The following is a 13,950-nucleotide window of genomic DNA, read 5'->3' on the forward strand; positions in this document are numbered from 1 at the left end:
GGTTTAAGAGGGAAAAAGACAGGTCGCATGCGGGAGCCGGAGGGGGTGGTACGACTTGCACAGGAGCATCTCCCACCGCGGCTGCCCCAGGGAAGGGCCACCCGGGCAAGAGCCGAGCTCGAGGAGGCCGACTGCCGAACAAGGGTCCCTTTCCAACAAACGTCAGAGAAAGAGAGCAGGGGTTGTCCTTAGTTCTTGGTACGCAACGCGCATTCAGGCTCGTTTTTGCTTCTCTACGCACGCAGCTCCCACAACGCCTGTTCTTGGAAACGAGTCTAGATGCAGCTGAGCGGCCTCGTCCCAGCAGCACAGCAGGGAGGGATCAGCGCAGCGGAGAGGCGGGATTAGCATCTGCGGCAGGTCCACGCTACACGGCACGTGTCCTCCTCGGGAGCGGGGCTTACCCTGCGTGGAGGAGGAGAGGCTCCGGGGCACCTGACCGCAGCCTTCCTACGAGGAGGGCACCAGGACAGAGCCAGGCTCCTGGCAGCAGGGCATGGCAGCAGGACGAGAGACAACAGGCGGAAATGGAAATGAGAGAGGTTCAGGCTGGGTATCCAGAGAAACTCTTCTCCAGGAGGACAGACAAGGAGCCCGGAGAGACTGTGCAGGCTCCTTCCTTGGGTGTTTTCAACACCCGACTGGATAAAGCTCCGAGTAACCTGCTTTGACTAGGATGTTGGACTAGAGACCTCCCGAGCTCCTTTCCACCTGAATTATCCTACGGATCTGCGATTCAAAGCTGAAGACCTGACTGTAGTCCCCAGAGAACTGCTCTACCTGCAGTACACCGCAGCACCTTCCAACATGCATCGCCCTTCAGACCTCTGAATCACTGCGGATGAGTCAAAGGCAAGTTGCTCGACTAACAACGGCACGTGCTTAAAAACACGCACCGGACAGTCCGCCTGTCTCCTTGGTGTAACGAACATTTTTTTCTGACAAACACCTCAGTGGCCCAGCTTGGGGGGTCTGCTCAGAGCAGGACCAGCCTGCGGCGGCGGGGCTGCTTCGGGCCGGGCCGGCCCGATCCCCTCGCCGACTCTCAGCTCATCGCCAGAGCTTGACTTCAGCCCAGAAGAACAGACACCGACTCCAAAACGTGCAGACTGTCCCGTAACAACCCTGGCTGCTCTAACTATCCGCAGAGTTTCTCTTCGCATCCTGCTACGCTTTTGGCCGTGCCGAGGCACTGGGGCCCCCAGGCTGACCGCAGGCTGCGCTCAAGGGCTGCTCCTCGGGTTCGTGCTTGCTGCCGCTCCGCCGCCGGCTTTTTGGAAAGGATCCAGGATCCCATCGCCTACACACGGCACCCACAGCAAAACATGTCAGAGGGAGCCCGTTCAGAACCAGAGCTCTTCCAGCCCGGCGGGAGAGGGTGCATGCACAGGAGAACCCTCTGCATTGCCCGAAAGCCTCCCTCCTCCCCGCCAGCGCCGAGGAAGCCTGCGCGGCTTCGGCACGACGGGAACAGGCGCAGCAACGCCGAGGCTATCAGGGACAGGGGCTACGCGCTTCAGCTCACACTAAATCTGCAGTACTCTGCCAGACCCAGGAACGGCTGCCAGATGATTTGCAGGACTCAAAAAAGAAAAGCCCTGGAAATCTACAGCGTATTTTCTTCCACTGCTCTTTTTGCCATATTTTCCTTTTAGCACAGCAGAGCACAGCAGCGTGTTTGTGCTGGCTAAGCCTACCCTCCTCCTTTCCACCGCACCTTAGAGCAATCCAAGCACAGGAGATACAGTATTACCTCAAATATTTAACCAAAGGATTAAACTATTCTCTTGGCAGATTGCGCGAGCTGCCCCACGGATACAGTTCTCACACCGGCTGGCAGGCTCCGCACGGCAGGCTGCTGCGCAGCCAACGATCTGCCCCGGGCGAGGAAAAGCTCTCCGCGTTCCTCCCCACCAGTTTTCACTAATATTTCTGCTCACCGGTTCCCGGCCATCCATCGCCTCCATCCAAAGCCTTCGGTCCTCTTCGGAGAGCGCCTGCATGGTGATCACGCCAGGCCTGCAGAGAGAAGGGGGACACCGTCAGTCGGCTGCAGGGAGGAAAACGCGGGTGGCAAAGACAAAACTCCCGGGAGGAGGTGACCTCTCTCCTAGCCGAGCCGGCAGCACCGGGGGCTGAGCCCCGTCGAGCCTTCCCAGGGATGTCCCTGCAGGTCCTAACCCGGATGAATAAACGAGCAGACGACGCCTCCAAGAATCGACCCGCGTTTCCAGCGTGTCTTTAGAGCAAGAGAACCAGCGCGCAACGCTGGATGCCAAACTCTTCCTCCGGCTTTCGCCCACGCAGCTCACCGGCTGGGGCTAGCCACGCTCGTATCGGGGACAGGGGAACGCAAGGCACAAGCCGAACGGGCTCACGGGGTCCAGCCCCGCACCCAGCTCGCAGCAGGGACCTGCAGCGGCGTAAAGAATTTCAGCACCTTTATCCCCAAGATGTTCACAGCTGCGTAGCACCACCATTTCCCCGACTACCGCCGTACGCTGAGGTTGTTATACAGCGGTACTGATGCAGCTCCACGCAAAACGCTACCGTCAGCAGCGCCGTGCTGCGAGGAACCCCCCGAGAAAGCATCGCGCTGCGGCCGCGGGATGACGGCTGTTCACAACAACGCTGGCCCGGGACGTTCCCTCCCGCTGTGGCGGCTCGTTCCTGCCCCCGTGCTGCTGTCCACCCCCGTTTCTACCAACACAACGGTCCGAGAGCCGCGCTGTAAATTCAGCCACTAAAAAATAACTCTATTTTTTTTATTTCAAAGAGGAGGGAGAAGGGGAAAGGACAGGAAAAGTAACTGCAAACAAGCAAGGGGAGCCTGGGAACAAAAGTAGCCCAGTCCTCCCCCTTGGGCACAGCACCATCTCGGCAGCTTCTGGACAACCTTGGACTACCCTTGTCCTTTACAGAGTTAAAACCTTCTTATTTACTCTGCCTACCAAGGTCATGATGGTCTTAAAGTGCAGAGTATTTGCACGCTCTCAGCTTCAGGCGCAACCGCGCACGTGCACAACAGAGGAACCGTGCTGCGGACAGCAAGAGCCAACGACATAGTCCTGCGGGACGCTGGACGGCCTGACGATTACTCTACTGCATCTGGGTATAAGCTGTCAAGCTTTCGATCCCAAATATCACAGCTTCTCTTGCAGCCAAGAAGTACAGAAGACAAAAAGCCTGGCAAGGCTCATGCTGCTGAGGCTGGCGAGCGGGGCTGCGGGTCTCCGCAGGGTCCCGGGCTCTGGAGAAGCAGCCGCCTCCGGCCTCATTGGGATTCCAGGCAGCTCCGCGGAGGGACCGCCGCGCCGCTCTCACAAAACCCGGGGACGGGGCATCGGCTTCAATTGCGGCGAGACGGCCCAGATAGCAAATCAGCTGGGGTTTCGGCTTTGTTTGTTTGGTCTAGTTTTTCTGCTTCCTTCCAAGTTATTTTCAGATGCATTAGCGCCGCAGCGCAGCTATTTCTACGCGAGGGAAGCGGACAGAATCCCTGGCAACGGGGAAACGCAGGCACGGCAAGAGGAACTGCAAGAATCCAACGTGATCAGAAATGTTTATCAGGGCTCTCTTTGCAGGAATACTTGTGGGTTTTCATCCATCAAAAGGATTAGAGCAGAGAACTTCTGACACTGCAGTTTCCATCCCGGGCAAAGCTCAAGGAATTCCAGAGAAGCAGCAGAAACCCAATCTGGAGGATAACTGCTCGTTGGGCACAAGGCTGCTCGTGGTGCAAGGGGGGGGATGAGCGATTTGACTTCAGGAGCAGCCAACAACCTACAGATAGCGTTCAGCAGAGCATGTAGACTCTTTTTGGTACTAAGTCCTCAACAACAGATAAGGCCTGGGAGGGTTGATTCAGCGGGAGAACGTAAGCTGCAGTAACGCTCTCTGCAAAAGCTGCTCGGTCCTTGATAAGAGCTGATCCTCTCTTAAAAAAGAAAACACTAGCAGGGGCTCTCCTGCTCGTGGTTTTGACCCGTTTTCTACTGTTTGCGTGGTACATATGGGCAAGGAACAAAGAATTCAGCCCTGTTCTTAATTCCACTCCCCAACCAAATAGGCAGTTCACATACTGCACACACAAGACAGCTTAACACAGTTTAACCAGTAGAAGCACTATGTTCGGGCTTGCAAGAAGCTTATGTCCAAGTAAACCAGACATAATGTATTTGATCTTCGCTAATCCCATTGGTGAGTCAGTCAATACTCACCAGCTTAGTGGTTTGGAAGTTTACTCATTTCAAAGGGAAGAGGAAACCACTTAACCATCACCCCATTTGAGAAAGAAAATGTTCAGCATCCAACGCCAAACGTTTTCAAAACACTGAACAAGGCTCCTCGTTGTGCAGAGGCAAAGCGATTCAGAAGAGACGGTGGTGCCTAAGGAAGCGCAGCGGCACTCGCGACGGCGCCCGAGGACTCCTGCCCGCCTGGAACGAGGCGGCTTCTCCGTGGGGGACCAGAGACCCCAGCTGCGCTCTCGCTAAACTAGAACTTCATGCTGAGTTTAAAGCAAGCTGCTACTTAAGGAACAGGTATCCCAGTTGGACAGCACTGGAAAGGCTCTGTCTGTGCTAGGGAGATACGCAAAAATGAAATATGGGGATTTCTGCCTCCTAAGCTGCAACATTAAAACATTAAGAAATTTAAACCATTCACTTGTGGCAAACTTGACACGGGACTCTCGATAAGCGACAAGGTCCTAGAAAGACAGCACTGGTATCTCATGTGCCAGCTTCTCACACACACAAGTCAAAAAGGTGATAAAATGAAAATGCTGCTTCTGCCCTTGAGCAGATACCAGCTCTTCAGGCTTCACTTCAAAGTCGGACTTATTTAACAGCAGGAGGGGAGAGGCTGTGGAACTGAATTAAAAACCCATTTACATTGCAAACGGCACTGCGCTTCCTCCCACAGCCTTCCTTTGCCACAGCGGCCACTGCAGCACTCCACCGTGCAGAACAGCTTTCCCGGTTGTGACGCACTTCAAACGCACCCCACACGTTACGCCTCACTCGCTATTTATTTGGACAACGCCACAGGGTACCACATGCTCAACAGTCAGGTAGGATGTCTGCAGCTGAAACGACGTCCTGCTAATGCTGGCAACACGCAGCTGCATCCAGCTCCCGCTGGCTGCAACCAGCTTCATTTTCACGGGGGCTCCTTAAGCATCAGCTGCCTCCAAGAGCGCGCTCCTTGGATTTTGGGTATCTCAGTTGTTCGGCGTCGAGCCTGGGACGAGGAGGAATTCTCAGAGCATCTTCTCTGACTTCCCTTCCCAAAAGACCAGCGATATTTATTCGTTTCCGTTCCCTGACCTAGTATCCTAATGTTTCTGACTACTGGAGCTTATCTACAGTGTACCTGCTGGGTAGCATCCGCCCCCTCCCGAAGGCCTGGCGCGGCATGCACACGCAGGCAACCTGCGGTCGTCTCCCGCACGCTGGCCAGACGGCTCACCCCAGGGAGCCCTGACGCCGTCCGGAACTGGCACGCCAGGACCCCGTTATGGATCCAAAGTCTAAAATACACAAACATCAACTTTTGCGACAAACAACATAAAGAACCTGCTGACTCGTTACTAGATGCTGCATCATGCGTTTCAGCCTTCAGACTCCAAAACCCTTTGCCTTGTTCTGGGTGTGAATAAATAAGGAAAGGAAATTTTGTCATCAGAAGGAAACAATTTCTGAACCGAAGGGGTGTGCAGGAGCATGAGACCAGATTAGCACATGGCAAGTGTGGTGCAAGAAAGCATATTTTCAGCATTTTCCAATCTGAAAATTAAAGAGACTTTCCATATGAGACCACACAGGAAATTTGAATTTTCTTAATATTTCAACTTTTGTGAACGACAGTCAGCGTTTAAGAAGCTGTGACTAAGCATGCAGAGAAAATGAAAAAGTCTGATGGCTTTTTCTGCTTCCAGAAAAACAAACAAATAATGAAAGCAATAGAAGTAGATAAGAACTTTCAACTCCTGTAGCAGCTTATCACACCGAGACGATCTAAACTGCTGAATGAAAACATAAGAACAGATTAATAACAGAGTCTCGAAGGCTGAGCAGAGCCGCGCGCACGGAGGAGAAGTTTTCGGGTCTGCTCGGAGCGGAGCAGCACACCCACGTGCCGCTGGGCCGGCCCGAGACGGGATCCCACAGTCACGGGAGCTTTTCCAGGCAGCAGCACCCGGCCCCGGCCCCAAAGCAAAGCGCGGATGGAAGGAGGAGAGAGCAGCTGTGGATAAGGAGGGACTTCATTCCTGAATTCAGCAAGTCTCCCGTGTCCGTTCTACGCAGCGAAGCTTCATCTCCTTCCATGCCCGAAACGCTCTCCCAGCGACCGCAGAGGAAAGCTTAAAGCGTTGTTCTGAAAAACGCAGCCACGATGTTCCTCCCGCGCGGGGGCCCGCTCCGACATGTGTCCCCAGAGCCCACAGAGCGGGAGAAGAGCAGCCTACATTTACTCATCGCTAGCCAGAGCGCGACAACCCCCTGAATCTCTTTGTTTAAAAGGTCACTGGAAACGCGACACCGGCGAAGGAACAAGTACAAAGCGTATCGCACGTGATGTCCGAGGCATCGCCGAAGCTCGCCGGCCAGAAGGGGCCGGGAACGCGAGGCAGAGGACGTAGCTCCTTGCAGTCGAGGCTGGGAGCAGGAAGGTGATCTGGACATCCCTGAGGCATGTGCCCAGGGCAGGGCCAACGCACACGCCTGCTGCAAACCATCCGGTCACCGGGAACGCTTGGAACGGCTTCATCGCAGGCGACTTAACGCGACGCTAACGATTACCGAGCCCGCGAGAAGCACAGCGCCAGCCACTATTGGGGCGTACAGGTAGTAAACCAGAGAAACGGCATTACGTGGACAGTTTTACTACCTTTATGAATGACTAAGAGAACAAACCCTAAAAATACGGAATACTTCCAATTCCCATAAAAGCCAATTGTTATTAGAAGCACTTAGCTGGAGGCCCAGAGCAATGACCTACATTATCCTAAATTACAAAGCCTTTGTCATCAGCTAAATGAAATACTCCTCCTCCTGAGGCTCATTTCGTAAGACACTGGCTGTCATCCCTGTGCACCTTGTTTATAAGGCTGATTCAATGCACGGGGACTACAAATGATTTAGTTAGAAAAAAGGGCGTTAACAGTAAACTGCACTATCCATTGGACTAGGGAAAGTATTTCAGCCAGACTAGAACACCGTTCTGGGGGCTAATTTTGCTATAAAGATAGATAATGCATTCTGAACAAAGTGTTAAAATATTCTTCTCTTCCCTCAGAGAAAACCAGAACTGTTTGCAAATACAGCATTAGGAATTTCTTACTCCCTCTCACAAATACACGTATCACAGCTTTTTAGTCTTCAGTATGGGGAACTTTGGAGTCTGCTCCTTATCAGACCGTAGGAGAAGGAAGCAATGTTTTAACTACAGATCAGGCTCAAGATTCTCATTCGCACAGTGCTGAATTATTTTTAGAGGAGAAAAGCCAAATTCTTTCTTTTTTCCCCTCTCCTTTTTTTAAACTGACAATAGTTTCTCTGGGCACATATTAAAAAGGTACAAGCCTGCACCCCACACTGCGCGTACACCAGCTTCCCGAAATGCAACGCTGACAACAAGTCTATTTTTGTGCTGACGGCAGAACGTAACGCGGGAAGAGCGAGCCGAGGCTGCCACCCCCCGGCTGCACCGCACGCTGGCGGCTTGAGCGCGGCCGCCTCACTCGCGATTTCACGTCCTCGCCCTAAGGCCGAGATTAGACGATATCCCCTCTCCTCACGCTTATCCTAAAGCACCTTCACAATCTACAACGGACAGAATTTGAAGAGCTACTCAAATTTCGTGGCAACGGGTGATAAAAATATTGAAGCAGGAAATGAATATTTGCTCAAATAAACTTATATATGTACATTTAGCTATACACTTACGTGGCTGTTAGCACCGGATTTGACGCGTAAGCAAATCGTAGTTATGCAGAGTTATGCCAATGCCTCCGCGAGACAGCGGTATAACCCCAACCGGAGCTGCGCCGCGCCGCCGTCCTCCTGCCCGGTTAGCGAGTCCCGGGGCTTTGCGTGCGGTGCAGCCCCAGGGCTGCTGGCGGGTGACGGGCTGCTCCAGAGGGGATCCCAGCGGGGCACCAAGGGGAGCCAGCCCAAGGCAGCGGGGAGGCTTTTGGAGAGACGCCGAGGGGATTCGCCAGCTGAAACGTGCCCAAACCCGCAGCAGCGCAGCAGTGCCCTCGTCCTCGCTGAGGACGGTGCACCGGGAGCTCAGCGTAGTCTTACTCTTGCCCTACACGTATTTCGGAAGGGACAACCCAATTTAAGTGTCCATCACAAGCACACGACATGTACAGAAAAATCTTTCCGCTCCCTTAATCCATCTCCTTCCAAGCTAGCCGTTTGAAAGGCAGTTTCAGACTTCAGGAGAAGTACCTTCTGGCGACATTATCACCTTCCCTCCCCACTACGCAGACGGTATTCTCAAAATCACGGTGCTCTCCTGTTTTGACTAATTTTTGTCTTTAAGTTGCACTCAGAAATAAAGGAGAAAATTGTTGCAAGTCAGAACACAGTACATGCGTGAGACAGACCAGCATCCTGGGGGTCTGTTTGCTTAATCATATTCAGACTTCCTCCATGGGGCTGAAAAACAAGACATCAAGTTTCTAACTCCCCTATTGCTGGAGACAACCAAAAAACTGCGAGGCAATCCCCGCCCTCCAAACATCCCAGCCCCAAACTAAAAGCCCACGACCCAAACGAGCCTTCTTCATCCTACGGAAACAGGAGCATGGACAGTGCTCCATGTAGCCCTTGCTCAGGGACGGTCCATCGCTTGCGGTCAGCACACTTGGGTGAAGAGGTGCTCGGTGGCACGCGCGGAGCCGGGCTCAGCACGGCGGCACCCACGCGCTGCCAAGCCCCGGTAACCCCTGCTGGCAGGGGGGGTTACGAAGCAGTGGGCACGCCGCGCCTGCTACAGCAAAGCTGCGTCACTCCCCCGCTCTTCCCAGCTCTTTTGGAAAGCTCCGTTATTTTATACGGCTAATGACAAATTTCGATAACAGAACTAGGCAGAGGGCTGCCTGCGCGGTGGGGGGAAGCAGCCTCCGAGAGCCCGTTGCTGCTCTGGCCGTGCCCTGGGGCAGGGGGAATCTCTCGCAGCGGGAGCGAGGCGCGTGGAACGAGGTAAAAGAGCAATTTCTCAGGTTTCCCTCCTTTGCCGCTCCCTGCCATTATTTACATTTAGCAGGCATGTTTCTGGAGGAGCCTCTTGATCCCGTGCCCAGCGGGCTCCAGGCATCAAGGGGAGGTTCAGCTGCCTCCGAACACGCTGCAGAGGAAAACTATTGTGATGGCTGGCTTCTCCTCCTCCTCCTCCCAGCTTTATTTCGATTTTCACATTAAAAAAGGAATCTCCTCGGGGCATAAGAAAAAAAAATCCCCATGTCAGCAGAAATACTGCAGCCTCCTGGAGAGGAGAGCGCAGCCCCGGGCGGAGGGAGGCAGCCCCGGGATTAGCCCCGCACAGGCGGCGCATCCCCCCCTCGACACAGGCAGGGCTTAATCACCCCAAACCCCCTTCTGCTCTAGGCCAGCAGCGCAAGATGCTGTCACGGAAATGCTGAGGAAGCACGGGCCGGACAGGGAAAGGTCACGCGGATTATTCTATCTGACACGTTTATTTTTGCTGAACCTGGTTCAACCGAGACCCTACGAGCATTTGCACCGCAGCCAGCGAAGGGCAGAGAGGAGGCCTGGAAAACCGGCAGGCACCTGGCACGCAACCGCCAGGGCACAGACAGCTGGGGATGCTGGAGCTTTTGTAAACTGTGGAAGCTTCCTGCAGGGAGGCAGGTACGAGACAGTGACTAATGCCGCCTAGAACAGCAGCTCTAGCTTTGTTTTCCTGCTTATATATGTAAGCCACGCGTGATGCTAATTAGACACGATAGCAGGCTCTCGTTCCTAGGCGCTACAGATTAAATCCACACATACATCTGGCTCAGTTGCTAAGTGGTAAATCATGTCAGAAAGCATTTACTTTTGCAAGAAGAAGTGAATTTAAAGTGCAGGAGATGCGAGCTGGACTTCCATTACCAAGCATCCACGGTGAACCAGCAATAGCCAGTCTCCAGCACAAAAGCTGAAGTTATTTGAACACATACCTGATGCTGAAAAGAGGTGTCATGTCCCTGCCAAAACACATGCAGGGCGTCCTTCCCATGACCATTTGCCTTATGTGGTCAGTCGGCAAAAGTGCTAAAATGCTATTAAAGTTAGAGAGACTTGAGTAAACTCAGCACCTTGTAAAATGAAGCACTAACCCAACATATCGAGAGCACCTGGCTAGGAACACCAGCGAGAAGTATGTTTCCACGGACCAATGGTTTCCTTTTGCAGAGGGTGCAACTAAAGGGCAAGACAAACACTCCTGAAATTGCAGCAGAACTATCCCGGAACGCCAGCTAAACACGAGCGCAGTATTTAGCTGTTTGCCGCCTGTGCAGCCCTCTGCCCGCGAGCGCGCAGGGGCCCTCGGCACCCCGGACTGCACCTCCCAAGGCTGCGACGCCCCGTGTCAGCTCGAGCCACTCACCGGTCCACTGCTTCCACGTCAAAGCAAAATCTCTTCTCGATTGAGTCGGTCTTCCGTCGTGTGCAAGATTTGAGGATAACAGCTTCGTCTTCTCCCTGGGAAGACAAAGAATTGTATATTCGGCTGAGAACAATCAACCACACGCCTGTCCTCAGCACCCGCTGCGCTTTCAATTCACAAGCTCAAACCAGAGAAGAGGTTTGCCAACATCAGCAAATCCTCGCCTGCTAGAAATACAAGTTTATATAGCTGAAATGAGGACTGTCCTTTTACCCTTGCAAATGGGTTTCATCCAAAACTTTCATAAGGAACATTTTTTTCTGAATGCACACAATAAAATCATTAAATTGTATGCATTAAGCATCCCATGACCCATGTTTCAGGCCGCCAGGGAGTGCTGGACCACAATTCTGGGGCAAAGTCAGCTTTATTTTCCATTGCTTAGAGCTTATCATAGATCTGGCTGTCAGTTTTCACTCCAGAGCTGGCTGCATTTTTGGCAGCATTCTGTACACAAGCACTCTTAAGGGGAGCAAACATGTCTTAAAATGTTTATTATATAACAAAGCAATGACAAAACCATTCTCCCATCCAGGCATCTGCATCCAAGTTGTACTGGATTTCCATATGCCGAGCAGCAATCTGCTAGTATCCGTGTACACTGCTGTCCTCTGCTGGACAAAACCTCTGCTCAGCCCCTGCGAGTACAGAGAATTCTTCTTTTGCAATTTTAAAAATCCGCTGATGACTCAATAGAAAATAAATTTCTGAATGAGTTCCTGGAGAGGGCCATTTTTCTGTGCTTTCCGTGCTGCTCATAATGACACCTTGGCTGACCACCCTGTACCCTGACATCACCATTTTCCTGGAAACATATTTAGGGACCCAGAACAGGCCCGGAAAGGAAGACTTTGGAGAGCTCTCTGCAAGGCTCCTACCTACGGCAGCAGCAGGGCTACCTGCTCCCAGCTCTGCAGGCGCCGGCTCGCTGCTGGCGTGGGGCGGCTGTCCAGGAGCCGAACTCTCTGTCTGGCATTCCAAGAATGCCACGGTTTTAAACCGACTAATATCCAGCTCCGGCCGCAGCCTGAGGCGGTTTCGTGAGAGCACGCAGCGCCCTTCGCGGTCCGAGCGCGGCAGGGACCTTCTGCAGCACTGGGTCACGTGCCGCTTGCTGCCTGCTCCAGGCAGATCCCCGAAACACCCGGGGCTTCGGGAGGCCACGGAGCACCCGGGGCTCTCACCGGGGCTCCAGAGCAGTCGCTGGCCCCAGGCTGCAAACACGCTGGCGCCCGCGGCCGTCAGCGCGGGGTAATTCTCACCGACGCACCGCTCACGGCACGGACACGGCTGTCCCGTATCTCACGCCAGGAAAGCCGAGAGCCCCAAAACCCTATGCGAGGCCCTAGGCGAAGCGCTGCCGAGCCCGGCCGCCCTGCGCGAGGAGCGCGCGGCCCCAGGACGGGGGGAGCCCCCATGAAACGCGCTGCAGCGGCCGATGATTACAGGGCTGGGGTATTGCACAGCTGAGTTACGATGAAGATGCTTCGAGGCAAGAGGAAATTAACTTCCAAACTTGTTCTCCTTACAGTCACTGCCCCTTGCCAACAGGGAGCCAGGCAAAAGCCTGCTGAGCTGCCAGGGGCATCTCTCCTTGGAAGCGGAGAGCCTCAGCCCCGGCAGCGCTGCCAAGCCCGTCCTCGGGACCAGCTCCCCCTCTGCCTCCGCGGGCCAGCGTGAGCCGCCCGGCCAGGCGTGATCCCCAGAGCCTGCTGCTGCTCCGGTTAAAATGAAATAATTTTATCGGCCAAGCCACAGGGGTTGGGGAAGGAAAAAAAATTATAGACAGATTCTCTTCTCTGGGGTCCTAGAATAGGGACCAGGGACTGGAAATCAGAAGTTTGCGGAGTTGGGGCAGGATGAGTGCACACGGTGTGACTCTGTGCAGCTCCCAGCCTCCTGCTTGCTTCTTCCAAAAGCAGAAAGTCCAGTCTGCTGTGAACTCGCCCTTATATATAACTGTGTGCAGACGCAGGCCTGGAATACAGGGCTAGAGCAATTCCTGCATGCATGGGAGCACAAAATAGCGCTACGTCCAAAGGGCACTGCTCACTCAGGAAACCAGCTCCTCTGCGAGGGCAGCTGACAGTTTCCCAGAGAATTTGTTTCTTTACAAGGCGCAGAGTTCACTCCCCATGTGGCATTCGCTCAGCCTGGAATGAATTTGACCCAGTTCACTTGCATTTTTGTCACCTTGCTAAAAATGGTTTCAGTCTGAGCTCGACAGAGGAGAACGAGATCACTAGAGAGCCTGTCAGCGCCGGAGGGGGAATGGCTTCCAGAGCTTGTCAGCAGGTTTCGTTTGCCATCTTCCTTGGAGGAAGAGACAGGCACGCCAGACCTCTCCCTGCACGAGCTGTCCTAACTGCGTGCAATCCCGCTGTGTACCGGCACTCACCCCTTTTCCTCCAGATTTCTGGTCAAACGGTACCATCGTTATCCTCTTTGATTCCCTCTGATATGTGCAATAATGCTTCACCCAGGAAGTCCCAAAGTGACCTGCAAAGTAAATGAAATTTTTATTCCCAGAAACGGTACAGTTTTAGTGCACTCCCATTAATAACCTGTATGTAACGATCACTTAACATAACAGATTATTGTCCCTATGGTTCTTGTTGTACTTTACAAGTGGAATAAGCATTATTATCCCCATTTTGATCAGGGGAAGCTGAAAGAGAGTTTATCAGTTGCTGGTGGTGATTCACAAGGAGAATCTGGCTCCCAGCTTCATATCTTAATAACCCACCCATTGGGCCAACCTCTCTCACAGAGACTTCGTAGTTTGCTAGATGAGCCTTCATCTCCTGCGCCCTGCTAGCCACATTCACGCGAGCCCTGGTTTTGCCAGGTGCCTCCGACCGGACTCCCCGGGAAGGCAGCACAGGACGTGCCAGCGCGCGGCACCGACACCTACGTTTCTCCTGCACGTAGAGGTAACCCTCCATGGTGTACGGGCTAATGTTCTTGTGCTCATGAGGATTCTCCTTCATCTTCTTCATCAACGATTCAACCTCCGACCTTGTTCCTTCAAAACGATTTCTTGTCTGTAAATTAAGGTAGGCACGTATTATCCTCCAGTAGTCACGGACATTGCAGAATCAAACACACAAAAGAGCGAGCTGGGAAATGACTCTTCTGTCCTTTGTTTTTCCATTCTGCAAGTTGAGACAACTTCAATAAATTCTGAAGCCGGGTCTCCAGCCGCGCTCCTGCGTGGTAGTGAGGACCCGGATGGCAGCAGTCAGGGCAACCCGGCGTCTT

The 13,950-nt window shown here is 53.4% G+C and overlaps 1 protein-coding gene across 3 annotated transcripts in view; it reads right to left on the minus strand.

Annotated features, from left to right (window-relative positions):
- Window positions 1-13,950, minus strand: part of ARHGAP26 (Rho GTPase activating protein 26) — a 165,617-nt gene that overhangs the window by 93,482 nt on the left and 58,185 nt on the right. For all 3 annotated transcript variants that reach the window (XM_067305020.1, XM_067305019.1, XM_067305021.1), the window contains exons 8-11: window positions 13,604-13,733; window positions 13,088-13,188; window positions 10,630-10,724; window positions 1,941-2,019 (exon numbers count right to left, since the gene is read on the minus strand). In XM_067305020.1, the coding sequence (XP_067161121.1) occupies window positions 1,941-2,019; window positions 10,630-10,724; window positions 13,088-13,188; window positions 13,604-13,733 (405 nt within the window). The remainder of the gene's footprint in view (window positions 1-1,940; window positions 2,020-10,629; window positions 10,725-13,087; window positions 13,189-13,603; window positions 13,734-13,950) is intronic.

The sequence above is a fragment of the Apteryx mantelli genome, chromosome 14 (genome assembly GCF_036417845.1).
Source record: "Apteryx mantelli isolate bAptMan1 chromosome 14, bAptMan1.hap1, whole genome shotgun sequence".
NCBI classification, from domain to species: domain Eukaryota; kingdom Metazoa; phylum Chordata; class Aves; order Apterygiformes; family Apterygidae; genus Apteryx; species Apteryx mantelli.